The sequence below is a fragment of the Carcharodon carcharias genome, chromosome 1 (genome assembly GCF_017639515.1).
Source record: "Carcharodon carcharias isolate sCarCar2 chromosome 1, sCarCar2.pri, whole genome shotgun sequence".
Classification (NCBI taxonomy): Eukaryota; Metazoa; Chordata; class Chondrichthyes; order Lamniformes; family Lamnidae; genus Carcharodon; species Carcharodon carcharias.
The window spans coordinates 143,856,492-143,871,582 of record NC_054467.1 but is presented as its reverse complement, the minus strand read 5'-3'; the positions used below and the strand labels follow the sequence as shown (position 1 = coordinate 143,871,582).

The window sequence follows — 15,091 nt, the reverse complement described above, 5'->3', positions numbered from 1 at the left end:
TCATCTTACACGTCGGCGTGCAGGGCCCACCCTTGCACGCCAAGAGGAAAATTCTGGCCATAATTTTACTACCATTTCACATCTTCCAGCTCTGAGGAAGATTACTTGAACTATTGAGAGTTTTATATTTGGTCCTACCAGGATAATCTGCTGATGAGATTTGATTTTGACAGGGAAGATTTAATTATATTATCGCTGTTTTCCAGGGACTTTTTCAGAATGTCTACCTTTGAACAGTTTAATCCAGATTTTTACCAATCAAATTATGATATTAATGACCAACAACAAACCATGTATGACTATGGAGGGAGCAGCAATCCAGATTCAAGTAGGTAAGACAATTTAGATAGTTACCTAATTTTACGTAGTTTGGTACTGCATTGATACAGGCCATTCAGCCCGACAGGTTCATGTCATTCTTTACATGCCATATGAGCCTCCAACCACCCTTTTTCATCTAACCCATCACCTTCTATTCTTTTCTCCCACATTTGTTTACCTAGCTTCCCTTAAATGCAATTATTCTATTTGCTTCAAATAGGGGAGGGCAAACTAATCAAGGGATTACTCTATGAATGGTAGGAACCTGGAAAGTACTGAAGATCAGAGGGACCTTGGTGTGCATATCCAAGATCCCTGGAGGTAGCAGGGCAGTTAGGTAAGGTGGTTAAGAAGGCATTTGGGACACTTGCTGTTATTAGCTGAGGCATAGAATACAAGAACAGGGAAGTTATGCTGAAACTGTATAAAATGCTGGATAGGCCACAACTGGGGTACTGATTGCAATTCTGGTCACCACATTATAGGAAGGATGTGATTGCATTGGAGAGGTTGCAAAGGAAATTTACCAGGATGCTGCCTGGGCTGGAGGGTCTGAGCTATTAGGAAAGATTGAATAGGCTGGGGCTGTTTTCCTTGGAGCAGTGAAGGTTGAGAGGGGACCTAATAGAAGTATACAAGATGATGAAGGGCATAGATAGGGTCAATAGAAAGGCACTTTTTCCATTAGTAGAGAGGTCAATAACCAGGGGCATAGATTTAAGGTAAGAGGTAGCAGGCTAAGAGGGGAATTGGAGAGAATTATTTTCACCCAGAGGGTGGTGGGAATCTGGAACTCACTGCCTGAAAGGGTGGTTGAGTCAGAAACTCTTGTAACATTTAAGAAGTATTGAGATATTCACTTGCATTTCCATTGCCTCCAGGGCTATGGGCCAAGTGCTGGAAATTGGGATTATTGTAGTTAGATCTTTGTTGACTGGCATGGACACAATGGGCTGAATGGCCTCCTTCTGTGCTGTAAATGTCTACAAGTCTGAGAGTATCCCTTGTGTTTCTGAGTTCCGCATTCTAACTGCCCTCTGGGTAAAGAAGTTACTTCTGAATACTGTATTGGATTTAGATCTCTATGGTTGCTACTTTTGGTCTCTTCCACTATTGGAAGCATCTTCTCTGTGTCTATCCTATCAAACCCTTTCATAACCTTAAAGACCTCCATCTATTATGCTGCTTGCTTCCTGAGGCAACATGTTCTGACATTGGTCACATGTCCACTGCATGGTACCTTACTAAAGGCCTTTTGAAAATCCATATAGATTACCTCAACTATGTTACTGAATTTGAAGTTGTCCATCAAGAATAATAAATCAATGTTTATACATAGGCCTAGATTTTCACCGAGTCGGAATGACTCTGGGGCCCTTTAAAAATGGCGGCTGGGACCCATTTCCGGGATTGCCAACCCCATTCCCAGGGTTTCCAATTTTCAGGAGTGCCATTTAAGGGTCTGGGCTGGATTGAGCCACAGTCCAGTACCCTGCACTCCTGACCTGGCCAACTCCATTGTGGAGATAAGACATGTTCTAGTCCTCCACAATTTTCTGGAGTCAGGCCAGGTTTTAAACATGTCATGATTCACGGCACTGCAGAGGTCTCATGAACCATAGTCTGCATCAGGGGACCTCTTGGAAGGGAATTTCCCATGCCAAGGTATGCCTCCCTAAAAAAATCCCTGTGGCTTCTCATGCTCCCCCATGCAAGCTCAGGCACTTCCATGCCCATTCACCCACTATACACTATACTTATAGAACCAGTGAATCATACGGGGACAGTAGGATATGTAAAACAAACTTGAAAAAAATGTCTTTCATGTATAACTTTGCACTTTCTTAAAAAAATTCCTTTTTACTACAGCCCTATAAAAGTTTCAATCATGCAGACCCTTTAAAATATCAATAGCTGAAATTGCAAACTGTTTGGGCGGGATTTTCTGCAACCGCCGCTGCTGGGATCTTCTGGTTCTGCCGTAAGTCAATGGATTTCTGGCTGGGGCACCACCTCGCCCGCGGTGGGTCCGGCCCACAACGGGGCTGGAAAATCCCGGCCTTTATCTTCTAAAAATAAATACTTGTGAAATAGACAGCATAGTTCAGAGAGTCAGAGCTGTCAATTAAGCTATGTTTTCCTGGCACTTAGGTGTTACAACAGGCTAATGGATTTCTGGGCTCTCAGCCAAGCCTCATTATACATTCTTGGCTGAGAGCCCAGCTACGATTAGAATACTAAAACACCTGAGCCCCAAGAAAAACATTGCTTGATTGACAGCTATCTCTAATCGATGCTGCAAATTTAATAAAGTTTATTGTTAAAGAGGTTGTTTGGGTAGGACATAGCTTGGCATGGGGGGCATGAAGGGCCATAGGGGGTGGGTATGAGATTGCATGAATTGGGCATAGGGAGGGGGTGGGGTAGAGGCTAGAGGGCCTTTCTGTATTTATTTTAACTGGGATGAAGTCCTGGCTCTTCGAATAAGCAATTTACCTTATGACACTCTTCCACCTTCTTCCTGTAGCCTTGCACAGTCTTCCTTTTCAGATAATAATCCAATTCCCTCTTGAAAGCTTCAATTGAACCTGCCTTCACCACACTCTCAGGCAGTGCAATCTATTAGTGCAATCATCAAAGATTGATTTTGAGTAGCACAAAGGAAGCTCATTATCACTCAATTTAATTATTTAATATGTGTGCTAAAACATATGCTTCGGTGTGAAATCAGCAGGCTATCTAATGGGGGGACACATACGTTATTACAGAATAGTATTTCTTAAATGCAGTTAGCATCCATCCTTAAAATGATATTTTACAAACTCGCCTCTACACCCAGCAGCCCCTGTGGCTGCCTCTGAACATTTTCCCAGGTCAGTTGACCTGACTCCAGCTCAAACCCGCCTCCTCCATAATGAAAATCCCATCCTTGTGGGCACTTTCTCCCAAGATGCCTGGAATTTTCCCATCTCCCTCTACTTGCCTGGAGGTTGAAAATCTAGGCCATATTATCTAAAACTGCTTTCATGATGCTATTCTACTAAGAAACACAGAAAATTGTTTTGTCTCTGCAAAAGAAAGCAGGGCATCAAATGTTCGGAGCCATTATTAGTGTGAATCTGTTTATCATGATTCTGGGCCATCTTTTTCTACAAAAGAAGATTAACACTGCTGTATACCTTTTCCAGGCTTCCTTTCTGTCACAAATAATAGATCCATATTCCTATTATAGATAAACCCTCAAACCTGTTCCTGCGAACACAAGTTACCACAAGCACTTCCTAGTTGTAAGCAACCTGTATATCCGAAGTCTCCTCATTCATGCAAAGGCTGGTTTTATCATGCCAGGACAGCATCTGGGTAACCTCATGTTACTGTTTAGCACCTTTCAATCTGAATTGTTTGTTTTATTACATGCCTACTTGTTGGAAGTGCTTGTCATGCTTAATAATGAGATTGGCCTGCCTGTGCAGAGCTCTCAGTTCTATCCTCTTCTTGATATCCTTCCAGTAGTGCCAAAGTTGGGGACAACAGTAACTCATATCAAATCCACCATACATGCCTATTGCAACAGGAACTTTGTGACACGGTAGTGGCTATTAACTTCATACAATCTGCCCCTCCACTCTGTTATTGTTAGCAACAGGGCTTCCATAGCATTATTGATAAACTTTACTTACCCTGATTGGAAAACTGCATTATTGCAAGTTTCTTGTGTGTCATTTAAAGGATGAATGCTTATTGCATTTAAGAAATACTACTCTCCATTAATATATGTGCCTCCCTATTAGATAGCCTGCTGATTTCATGCTGAAGCATATGTTTTAGCACACATATTAAATAATTAAAATGAGCAATAATGAGCTTCCTTCGTGCTACTCAAAAAACAGCCTTTGATGAATGCATTAATAGATTGCTCTGCCTGAGAGTGCGGTTGACGTTCAAATGAGGCATTCAAGAGGGAATTGGATTATTATCTGAAAAGGAAGAATGTGCTGGGCTACGGGCAGGAGGAGGAAGAGTGGCACAAGGTAAATTGCTCCTTCGAAGAAAAGGTGTAGAAATGACAGGCTGAATAGCCTCTTGTGCAGTAACAATTCTATGATTCTAGTTGTGGTTTCAGGATGCTTTGTCCATAAGAACTCTAATCATTTTAAATTTACTTTCTTCTAAAACAATGCAAATGTATGAGTGGGAGGATCTTATGTTTTGTAATATCATTACAACTTTATTCCATATACATACCAAAAGTCATTATATAGCAAGGCTTTTGGATGAACCGGAGATACAAAAGCAAAATACTGCAGATGCTGGAAATCTGAAATAAAAACAAAATGCTGGAAATACTCAGCAAGTCTGGCAGCATCTGTGGAGAGAGGAACAGTTAACTTTTCAGGTCTGTGATCTTTCATCAGTTCTACTTCAGTAATGAAAAATGACTCACTATATAGGGCCCAGTTGTCAATACAACTGAACTGAGCAGAATTTGGGAGAATGGACTAAGACGTGGCAGAAATCAATTCAGTATTAGTAAGCGTGAAGTGTAATTCTCATTTAAAAAACAAACAGCAGTAATTATATTCTTAACGGAAGTGGGCTAGATGTTTTGTAAGAGCAGAGGGATTTGGGATACAAGTTCACTGCAGCAGCTCTATTAAAAAAAAAAGTTAATGGAATTCTAGGTTTATCTCAGGAGGTTTAGAATGGGCCATAACTTCCAAGTTCCAGGGCATCATATGGGGGGGGGGGGCGCTACCCCAAAGATGTTCTGGGGAAACCCTCTCGGAGGTTCAAAGGTAAGGTTTACATGGCCTTTGCTCGGAAGTGCAAACTTCCCCGGGCAATTTCCATGCATTGGGAATCTTCCAAAACATCCCCCAGCAGAAACTCCCCAACCCACGGGATTTACACCCATCTCTGTAGGTAATCTTTCCCCCACCAGCACCTAACACATCAGCCAGGCCTGACTTTCGCCCTCCACAGAGGTCTGAGCTGACTCCCACACCCCAGAGGCTTGACCCGACCCAGCTTGACCCAACCCAAGCCCACCCCATCTCTGGTCTGACCCATCCAGCTCCCCACCCCTCCCAAATGCGGCCCGGCCCGAACCAACAACCTCATCACCCCAAAGGCCTAAACCAAACCTCCCCGAGACCCAACCTTGCCCCCAACCTGAGCTGAACCCACCCGACCCAACACAACATCCCGACCTGACCCCTTGTGACCCAACCTGAGCCCCGCTAAAATCCACACCCCCCCTCCAAAATCTTACCCACTTACCTTATACACTTACCTTCTCCTTGGTCTTTTTTAAATACATTCATGGGATGTGGGTGTCACTGGCTACATCATCATTTATTGACTGTCCCTAATAGCACTTGAGAAGGTGGTGAGCTGCCTTCTTGAACTACTACAGTCCATGTAGTGTAGGTACACCCACAGTACTGTTAGGGAGGGAGGTCCAGGACTTTGATCCAATGACAGTGAAGTAACGCCGATATATTTCCAAGTCAGGTTAAGTGAGTGGCTTGCAGAGGAACTTGTGGGTGGTGGTGTTCCCATGTATCTGCTGCACTTGTCCTTCTGGACGGTAGTGGTTGTGAGTTTGGAAGGAGCCTTGGTGAGTTCCTGTAGTGCATCTTGTACATGGTACACACTGCTGCTACTGTGCGTCAGTGGTGGAAGGAGTTAATGTTCCTGGATGTGGTGATAATCAAGCAGGCTGCTTTGTCCTGGGTGGTGTCTTAAGTATTGTTGGAGCTGCACTCATCCATGCAAGTGGAGATTATTCCATCACACCCTTGACTTGTGCCTTGTCGGTGGTGGACAGGCTTTGGGGAGTCAGGAGGTGAGTGACTCGCTGCAGGATCCTTCGCCGCTAACCTGCTTTTTTAGCCACAGTATTTATGTGACTAGTCGAGTTCAATTTCTGGTCAATGGTAACCCCCAGGAGGTTGATAGTTGTGGATGGGCCCTGACAATACTTTGAGGGCAAACTAGCAAGTAATATAAAAACGGACAGTAAAAGCTTCTTTAAATATCTAAAAAGGAAGAGAGAGACCAAAGTGAACATAGACCCCTTATAGAATGAGGCTGGGGAAATAATAATGGGGAACCAGGAAATGGCAGAGGAGTTGAATAAATACTTTCCTTCAGTCTTCACAGTATTACACACTAATATCATTCCAAAGATACTAAATAATCAAGGGGCAAAAGATAGAGCGGAAATAAATACAATAACAATCAGTAGAGGAAAAGTACTAGAGAAACTAATGGGGGCTAAGGGCTGATAAGTCCCCTGGACCTGATGGGTTGCATCCTAGGATATTAAAGGAAGTAGCTACAGAGATAGTGGATGCACTGGTAGTAATCTTCCAAGAAACCTTAGATTCTGGAAAAGTCCCAGAGGATTGGAAAACTGCCAATGTAACACCCATATTCAAAAAGGGAGGGGGACAATAAACTAATTTGGTAAATACAGGCCAGTTAGCTTAACATCTGTCTTGGGAAAATATTAGAATCTATTATAAAAGATGTGATAGCAGAGCCTTTACAAATACATAGTATAATAAAGCAGAGTCAGCATGGCTTTATGAAGGCGAAACCATGCCTGACAAATTTACTAGAATTCTTTGAGGAGGTAAGAAGCAGGATAAATAAAGGTGAGCCGGTAGATGAAATATATTTGGATTCGATAAGATACCATATGTAAGGCTACTTAATAAGATAAGAGCCATGGTGTTGGGGGTAGTATATTAGCATGGAAAGAGGACTGGCTAACTAATAGAAGACAGAAAGTTGGGATAAAGGGGGCATTTTCAGGATGGCAGCCTGTAGCTAGTGAAGTGCCACAGGGATCAGTGCTGGGGCCTCAATTATTTACAATATATATGAATGACTTAGATGAGGGAAGTGAATGTGCTATCATCAAATTTGTGGATGATACAAAAATAGGTGGGAAGGCAAGTGGTGAAGATGAGACAAGGAGCCTACAGATGGATATAGACAGATTAAGTGAGTGGGCATAAATTTGGCAGATGGGATATAATGTGGGAAAATGTGAAGTTATGCACTTTAGCAGGGAGAATAGAGGAGCTGAATATTATTTAAATGGAGAAAGACTGCAGAAGGCTGCAGCAAAGAGGGATGTGGGAGTCCTTGAGAATGAATCCCCAAATGCTAACATACAAGTTCAATGGTAAATAGGGAAGACAAATGGAATGCTGGCCTTTATTTCAAAGGGAATGGAATATAGAAGTAGGGAAGTCTTGTTAGAACTATATAAGGCACTAGTTAGACCACACCTAGAATACTGTGAACAGTTTTGGTCCCCTTATCTAAGGAAATATATACTGGCATTGGAGGCAGTCCAGAGAAAGTTGACTAGGTTGATTCTGGGTATGGAGGGATTTTCTTATGAGGAGAGATTGAGAAGTTTGGGCCTGTACTCATTGGAGTTTAGAAGAATGAGAAGCGACCTTATTGAAACATTGAAGATTCTTTGGGGGCTTGAAAGGGTAGATGCTGAGATGTTGTTTCCCCTTGTGGGAGAGTCTAGGACCAGAGGGAATAATCTCAGAGTAAGGCGTCACCCATTTAAAACAGAGGTAAGGAGTTATTTCTTCTCAGAAGGTTTAATCTGTGGAATTCTTTACTGCAGATGGCTGTAGAAGTTGGGTCGTTAAATATATTAAAGGCGGAGATAGACAAATTTTAAATCAGTAAGGCAATCAAGGGTTATGGGGAAAAGTCAGGAAAGTGTAGTTGAGGATTATCAGATCAGTCTTGAGCTCATTGAATGGCAGAGCAGACTCGATGGACCGAATGGCCTTCTTCTGCTCATACGTCTTATGGTCTCATGACCAAGACCTTCATTCCATCATAAGATCAGAAGTGAGGATGTTCACTGATGATTGCACAATATTCAGCACCATTCGTGACTCCTCATACTGAAGCAGTCTATGACCAAATGCAGCAAGTCCTGGACAATATCCAGGCTTGGGCTGACAAGTGGCAAGTAACATTCGCACCACACAAGTGCCAGGCAATGACCATCTCCCACAAGAGAGAATCTAAACATGATTCTGTGAGGGTGACTATGTCAGGTGTTACTTGACTAGTCTGTGAGCCAACTCTCCCATTTTGGCACTAGGCCCCAGATGTTAGTAAGGAGGACTTTGCAGGGTTGACAGGGCTGCATTTTACCATTGTTGTTTCTGGTACCTAGGCCGATGCTGGGTGGTCCGTCTAGTTTCATTCCTTTTATACTTTTTAGCAGTTTGATGCAACTGATTGGCTTGCTAGGCCATTTCAGGGGATATTTAAGGGTCAACCCTTATGCATGTCAAGCACCTTTAAACTTCAGTGGATGTTTAGCTTAGCTGGTTTACGGCAGCTGGTGCTGTAAAAAGGTGGCCGTGGCCTTCTTCCCTTCGACTGGGCTGCCCTTCGACATTAGGCCCTGGGGAAGTGCTGCATTGCTCAGATCTCACCCTGCCTGAGTCAGAAGGTCAGGCCAAACAGGATGGAAAAAAGTCAGGTAAAAAATTAGGAGCAAAGTGGCAATCCAAGCAAGTTCAGGCCCATTATGAAACCCAATAATCAGCCTATATAAAACTTAATGAGAGTTCAGTCAGAGTTCTGGTGCAAAAAGATTTGAGTGTCTGAGTACACAAATCACTCAAAACTGGTGTATCCATACAAAAATTGATCACTGTTGTTTCTCTTGCACCTTTCTCAAATGCCCCATTCCCTTCCTCTTCTCCGCTTTTCCTTCATCTCTCCACCCCTCCTCTTTTCTTCTCCCCCTTGTCACTTTTCCCTATGCAGTTTGTCTCTTTTCACCTTCCCTTCCTTGATCCAGTTATCTCCTCTGCCATGCAGCTAATGGACTTGATTAGGGTTGCCAACCCTCCCGGATTGGCCTTGAGTCTCAAGGAATTGAAGATCAATCAATCTCCAGGATACTGCTGTGTGCAACCCTGGTAAAAAAATTAGGATATTAAAATGATTGATTTTTTTTGTCATTTTCTCTGGACATTTCTTTTTACCAGGTATAAAAACGGGCAAAAAAGACTGTTTAGCTGACAGTCAAGCATCACTCAATTGGTTAGTGAGTCTTTGTGCTTCCTAATTTTAGTAGGAAGGAATAAATCCTATCTGCTACAAGAATGGATGTGTTGGTTAACTAATGGATGGAGCATGGGACAAGTCATGTGATGAAACCTCCAGGAATACATTTAATCATAGTTGGCAACACCATTCAATATTGAACTTGGTCTTAACTCAGAGGGCAACACCCTAGAAGATTAGCCAACTAGCTCAGTAGTTTTAGACTCTAATGGAAGCCTGGACTCTCAGCCAAGAATACATAATGAGGCTTAGCTGAGAGCACAGAAATCCATTAGCTTGTTGAAATACCTGAGCCCCAAGGAAAATGTTGTTTGATTGACACTTCCAGCTCTTTGATCTATGCTGCCAATTTCACAATGTTTATTTATACATGATAAAGAGCTTTCAAGTGCTTTCTGCTATTGACAGTTCAAAGGGCCTGGATGATTGACAATTTTATTAGGTTGTAAAATAAGTATTTTTTAGAAAGTGGAAAGTTATCAATGACAGTTTTTAAGCTTTTTTTACACATCTTCCTGTCATGATAGAGTTCATTGCTCCTATACAGTGTATAGCCGGTGAATGGGCATGGAGGCATTGAGGGCCAAAGGGGTTTTATGGGGTACATAGCTTGGCATGGGGGTCATGAGGGGCCATAGCAGGTGGGTGGGGGCATAGATGGAGCATGGGAAGTATGCAGGGTATGAGGGCTGAAGTGGCTTTTGGCTTTTATTTAAACTGTGACAAAGTCCCACAGCGCCAAGACAGGCCTTTTATACATCCTAACTCAACATCCGGCTGCCCCTGTGGCTATCTCTGAATGTTTTCCCAGACTCCACCCACCCACCTCCTTCCCCAGAATGGAAATCTCGTCCTTGCTGGCACTTTATCCCAAGGTGGGCAGGCCGAGCCAGGAATTTTTCCCAACTCCCGCTACCTTACTTGAAGACAAAAATTCAGCCTATTGTTTTTTCTTTGACACAGTTGACTACTTCCTTCTATTCACGTTTAAATTAATTGTTATAGGTTTTAATATTTTCACCTTAATGAGGACTGGTTCTTCTATGTGTATGTCTTACAGTGAATTTGAGGATGGTCATCCACGGCCCAAAGTATTTGTTCCTCCAGAAATGACACAATCTTCACAGCTCTATGCAGGACATATCTTACAGCCCCAGGAGATTTACACTCCCTTTAGCCCATCTTCTGAAATATATGGTGACATTGATGATGAAGCATCACTTTTAGAAGGTAATAATTTAAAATGCTAACTCCTAGGATTGGAACATTGCAATCTACACAACAAATGCAGAGTTACCGTTGTATTTCTCCATACAGTGAGTTATTGATTTTAGACATGCTGTTGTACTGAGATGCTAAAAGTGGACACTTTGTCCAAAGGGAGGGATGGTCAGACAAAAAGTCATAATTAGTCCCACTATTAGTGGCTGGTCATACAAATAGTCTCGGTGCAAATATGTGAGATAGAAACATAGAAACATAGACAACAGAAGCAGGAATAGGTCATTCAGCCCCTTGAGCCTGCTCTGCCATTCAGTATGATCATGGCTGATCCCCCTTCTCAATTCCATACTTCCTCTTTCTCCCTATAACTCTTGATGCCTTTAGAGTCCAGAAATCTATCTATTTCCTTCTTAGATATATTCAGTGACTTGGCCTCCACAGCCCTCTGTGGTGGAGAATTCCACAGGTTCACCACCCTCTGAGTGAAGAAGTTGCTCCTCATCTCAGTCCTAAATGGCCTACTCCATATCCTGAGATTGTGACCCCTTGTTCTAGAATCCCAGCCAGAGGAAATATCATCCCTGCATCCAGTCTATCCATCCCTATCAGAATTTTATATGTTTCAATGAGGTCCCCTCTCATTCTTCTGAACTCCAGTGAATACAAGCCCAGTCGGCTTTATCTCTCCTCATATGACAGTCCTGCCATCCCAGGAATCAGTCTGGTGAGCCTTTGCTGCACTCCATCTATGGCAAGTATATCATTTCTTAGGTAAGGAGTCCAAAACTGCACACAATACTCCAGATCTGGTCTCACCAAGGCCCTGTACAGCTGCAGCAAGACATCCTTGCTCCTGTACTCAAGTCCTCTCGCAATGAAGGCCAACATACCATTTGCCTTCTTAACTGCTTGCTGCACCTGCATGCTTGCTTTCTGTGATTGGTGTACAAGGACATCCAGGTCCCTTTGCACATCAACATTTCCCAGTCTATCACCATCTAAATAATACTCTGCTGTGTGGCAGTGGCGCCCTTCTTAGCCTGTGGGACTGGAGCTGCTGGTCACAGGATGAGGGGATTTGGATGGGCTGGACACTCCCAGAGTCACCCAGAATGATGGCCCCAGGAGGCACACCTGCTGATCCTTCTCCCTATAGGTGCCCAAGGGCCCCTGGCTGACTTCTTGAGGAGAAGGGGTAGCTGGAGTGAGATCGAGCTACCCGGCACTCCTTTCGTGTACACACTGTTGGAGGCCAACTATGGCATTGACAATAGAGTTCAGCCCACGTAGCAATGCAGGAACAACATCCCGGACCAAGGCCTGCATGGCAGCCGCCATCCTACCTGTGTTGACGTCGGTGCGTTGACATGCCGGTGCTATCACCTCAGACTGAAGGCGGATGGACTCCTCGATTGTGCCTTGCAATCTGAGGAGTACAGCAGACATCCCTTCCTGATGTTCCCGAGTTTGCCTTTGCAGCTCCAGCAACTGTAACATGATAGAGTCTTGAGGCTCGTTATCTGACTTAGACTCAGCAACATTCTGGCCTCCAGCATGCCGGGAACCTGGGAAGTCCCTGCTGCCACCTGCTGTGGATCAGAAAGTGCGATATGCTCATCAAATTGTGGTGCAGAGGCTACTCTAATGCTAGGTCCTACCGAGGTGTGTGTCTGTGCTGGTGGAGGGTGTGGGTGAGTGCCGTGATGGGACTTCAGGGAGGGTTTCAGCAGATTCATCTTCTGAGCTTCCCTCGGACTTGATTTGAGGTTCCGGGTCATGGGCTTTCTTGGCAATTTCCCAGATGTGCCTGCGAAAGCAGGAGAGATAACTAGTGCATGGCAGTGGCCTGTGAAACAGGACACATCACTCACAGCATGGTTGTCTGATGGACGTTGCCCTGCTGGATCCTCACTTGGTCGAGCACCTCTGACCTCACCGTCAGCACAGGAACCATCCAGGTCCTCACCGGCCATCTGAATGGCTCTGTTTTCAAAGTCTGTGAGGACCTTGATTTTAAGCATTCCCTCACCAGTCTGCAACCTCTCCCTCTTGCTGTGTGATTGTTCTGCATGGATAGAGATCGAGATAGTGTAAACAGGATGCCTGCCAAGTGATATGATAAGTATGCCTGGCATGTGTGGGTGGTGAGTAAGAGAGTGAATGGTGATGCCCCTTGAACTAGTAGTGAGTCAGGGCCCTGTGGATGTGTGGTGGGTTTGTGAGTGTGAGGTGAGTGTTGAGAAGAGTGCCTTACCCTGGCAAAGCAGAGGAGGCCATTCATCCTCTGCATTGGGTGGCTGTCCTATTTTGCAGGGTGTGGCACTGACCAGCTGTAATAAACTCGGAGTGCAGGATGGGTTTCTTGTAAGAAACAGTAAACTTTATTTGTAAACTCCAAATGAGCCTACATGTTTGTTTCAAAGCTCCACCCCTAAGATTCCCCTTGCTTCTGGCTGATTTGTCTGTACTGTCACATGATCCTCATAACAGTAAGAAATGGTTTAGCTTATTCCTCCCCCTTTAATTTTGATTTACCCACTTATTTCCAAAAACATCTTAACCCATACTATATACAATCATATACAGTTCATGCCATTATAAATTTAGCCTTTGAGGAGGCTTTCAGAACTGGGTAGAATGACGCAATTCTACAACTGGAGGTTCTTCCATTGGATCGACTTGAACAGGAACTGCGGCTTCAGGGACACCCCTAAGCAATGGCAGTTCAGAATTATTTACTTCAACAGAGAGATCTGGTATGTCTATTCTTTGTCAAACTGGCACCTCAGGGGTTGAAGTTTCGACTTCGATGTCAGGTGGATTAACTGGTTGTTGGAGGCTTCTTGACTTCTGAGATGATCCATGTGTTTCCTAAGAATCCTGTTTTCCACTTCAACTTGATAAGATAAAGATCCTATTTCAGAGAAGATTGTTTCAGGGGCCCATCTTTGTACAGTTGCAAAATTTTGTACACAAGCTGTGTCTCCCATAGTAAACTCTCGACTTTTACTGTGAATATCGTGATTCACTTTCTGACTACCCTGGTTTCCTATACGTAGTCTAACTCAGAGTTGACCAGGCCACTTCCACGGATGCAGTGGAGCTGAAACGGGCAACTTCCACTGTTGCTGGCACTGGAGACAGTTTTTCACAATTTCTTCAATATCACTGTCTATACCTGGCCACCAGATATAACTTTGTCCAAGCATCTTCATTTTCGAAATACCAGGATGCACCCTATGGGGTTCTTCCAATAATGGTTCTCTTCCTTGCACAAGGATAACTACTCTTGCTCCCCATAACAAGATACCATCTTGACAACCCAGTTCAGATCTCCATACAAAGGATGGTTCTAATTCTTCAGGAACTTGTGCATTTGACCATCCTTGTAACACTTGTTCACAGACTCCTGCTAAAATTGGATCCCAATTTATCCAATTCTTTATCTGTCTTGCGCAGACTGATGAGGAGCCCAGGAAATTCAAAGCCAGTACTACCTCTTGTGATACTGGAATATGTATAATTCTATCGGGTAAAGAAAGGTGACTTGAAGGTGTCTGCATTTGCCATATGCATACCCAGACAGTGCATAAAAGTGTACTCGTATGCTGACAAAATTAAAGCCCATCTTTGAATTCTAGCAAAGGCTATCAGTGAGATTGCCTTATCTTCACTAAACAAACCCAGCAGTGATTTGTGATCTGACACTATGGTGAAGTATCAACGATGCAAATCTTTCTGGAACTTCTTTACTCCAAATATGATAGATAAGTCCTCTTTTTCAATTTGTGAATAACGCTTCTCAGCTGCAGAAGTGGTTTTGGATACATATCCAACCGGTCTTTCAGATCGATCCTCTATCTTGTGTGACAATAATGCACTCACTCTGTAGAGAGATGCATCACAAGTGAGTATCAATTCCTTAGATGGGTCATAGTGCCCTAGCAGACACGACAAATGTAAAAGCTTTTTGACTTTTGTGAAAGCTTCCTCTTGCTGTGCCTTTCAGGGCCATCTGTGGCTCTTCTTCAATAATAAGTGTAAAGGGGCTAACATTGTAGACCGATTAGGCAAGAATCGACTGAAGTAGTCTACCATGCCCAAAAAAGACTTGAGCTCTGTGATGTTAGAAGGAGAGGGCGCTTCCTTGATTGCCTTGACTTTCTCCTCTAATGGATGCAACCCTTGAGCATCTACTCGATGACCCAGATACATAACTCCCTTTGCTTGGAAGGTGGGCTTTTTTTTTAAATGAACGCCAGCCTTTAAAAATCTCTTCAGAACCTCTTTCAGGTTTGCCACATGCTCGGCTTCTGGGGGTCCTGTCAAGGTACATTACAACTCCGGAAGTCCTTTTTCAAACTTTCCATGGTTCTTTGGAAAATTGCATAGGCAGATGACACACCGAAGGGTA

At 43.6% G+C, this 15,091-nt stretch overlaps 1 protein-coding gene across 1 annotated transcript in view; it reads left to right on the top strand.

The window, feature by feature from the left end:
• Window positions 1-219: 219 nt before the first annotated feature.
• LOC121275419 (protein YIPF5-like) overlaps window positions 220-15,091 on the top strand; it is a 66,671-nt gene continuing 51,799 nt past the window's right edge. The window contains exons 1-3 of the mRNA XM_041183005.1: window positions 220-328; window positions 9,375-9,429; window positions 10,514-10,683. Of these exons, the coding sequence (XP_041038939.1) occupies window positions 220-328; window positions 9,375-9,429; window positions 10,514-10,683 (334 nt within the window). The remainder of the gene's footprint in view (window positions 329-9,374; window positions 9,430-10,513; window positions 10,684-15,091) is intronic.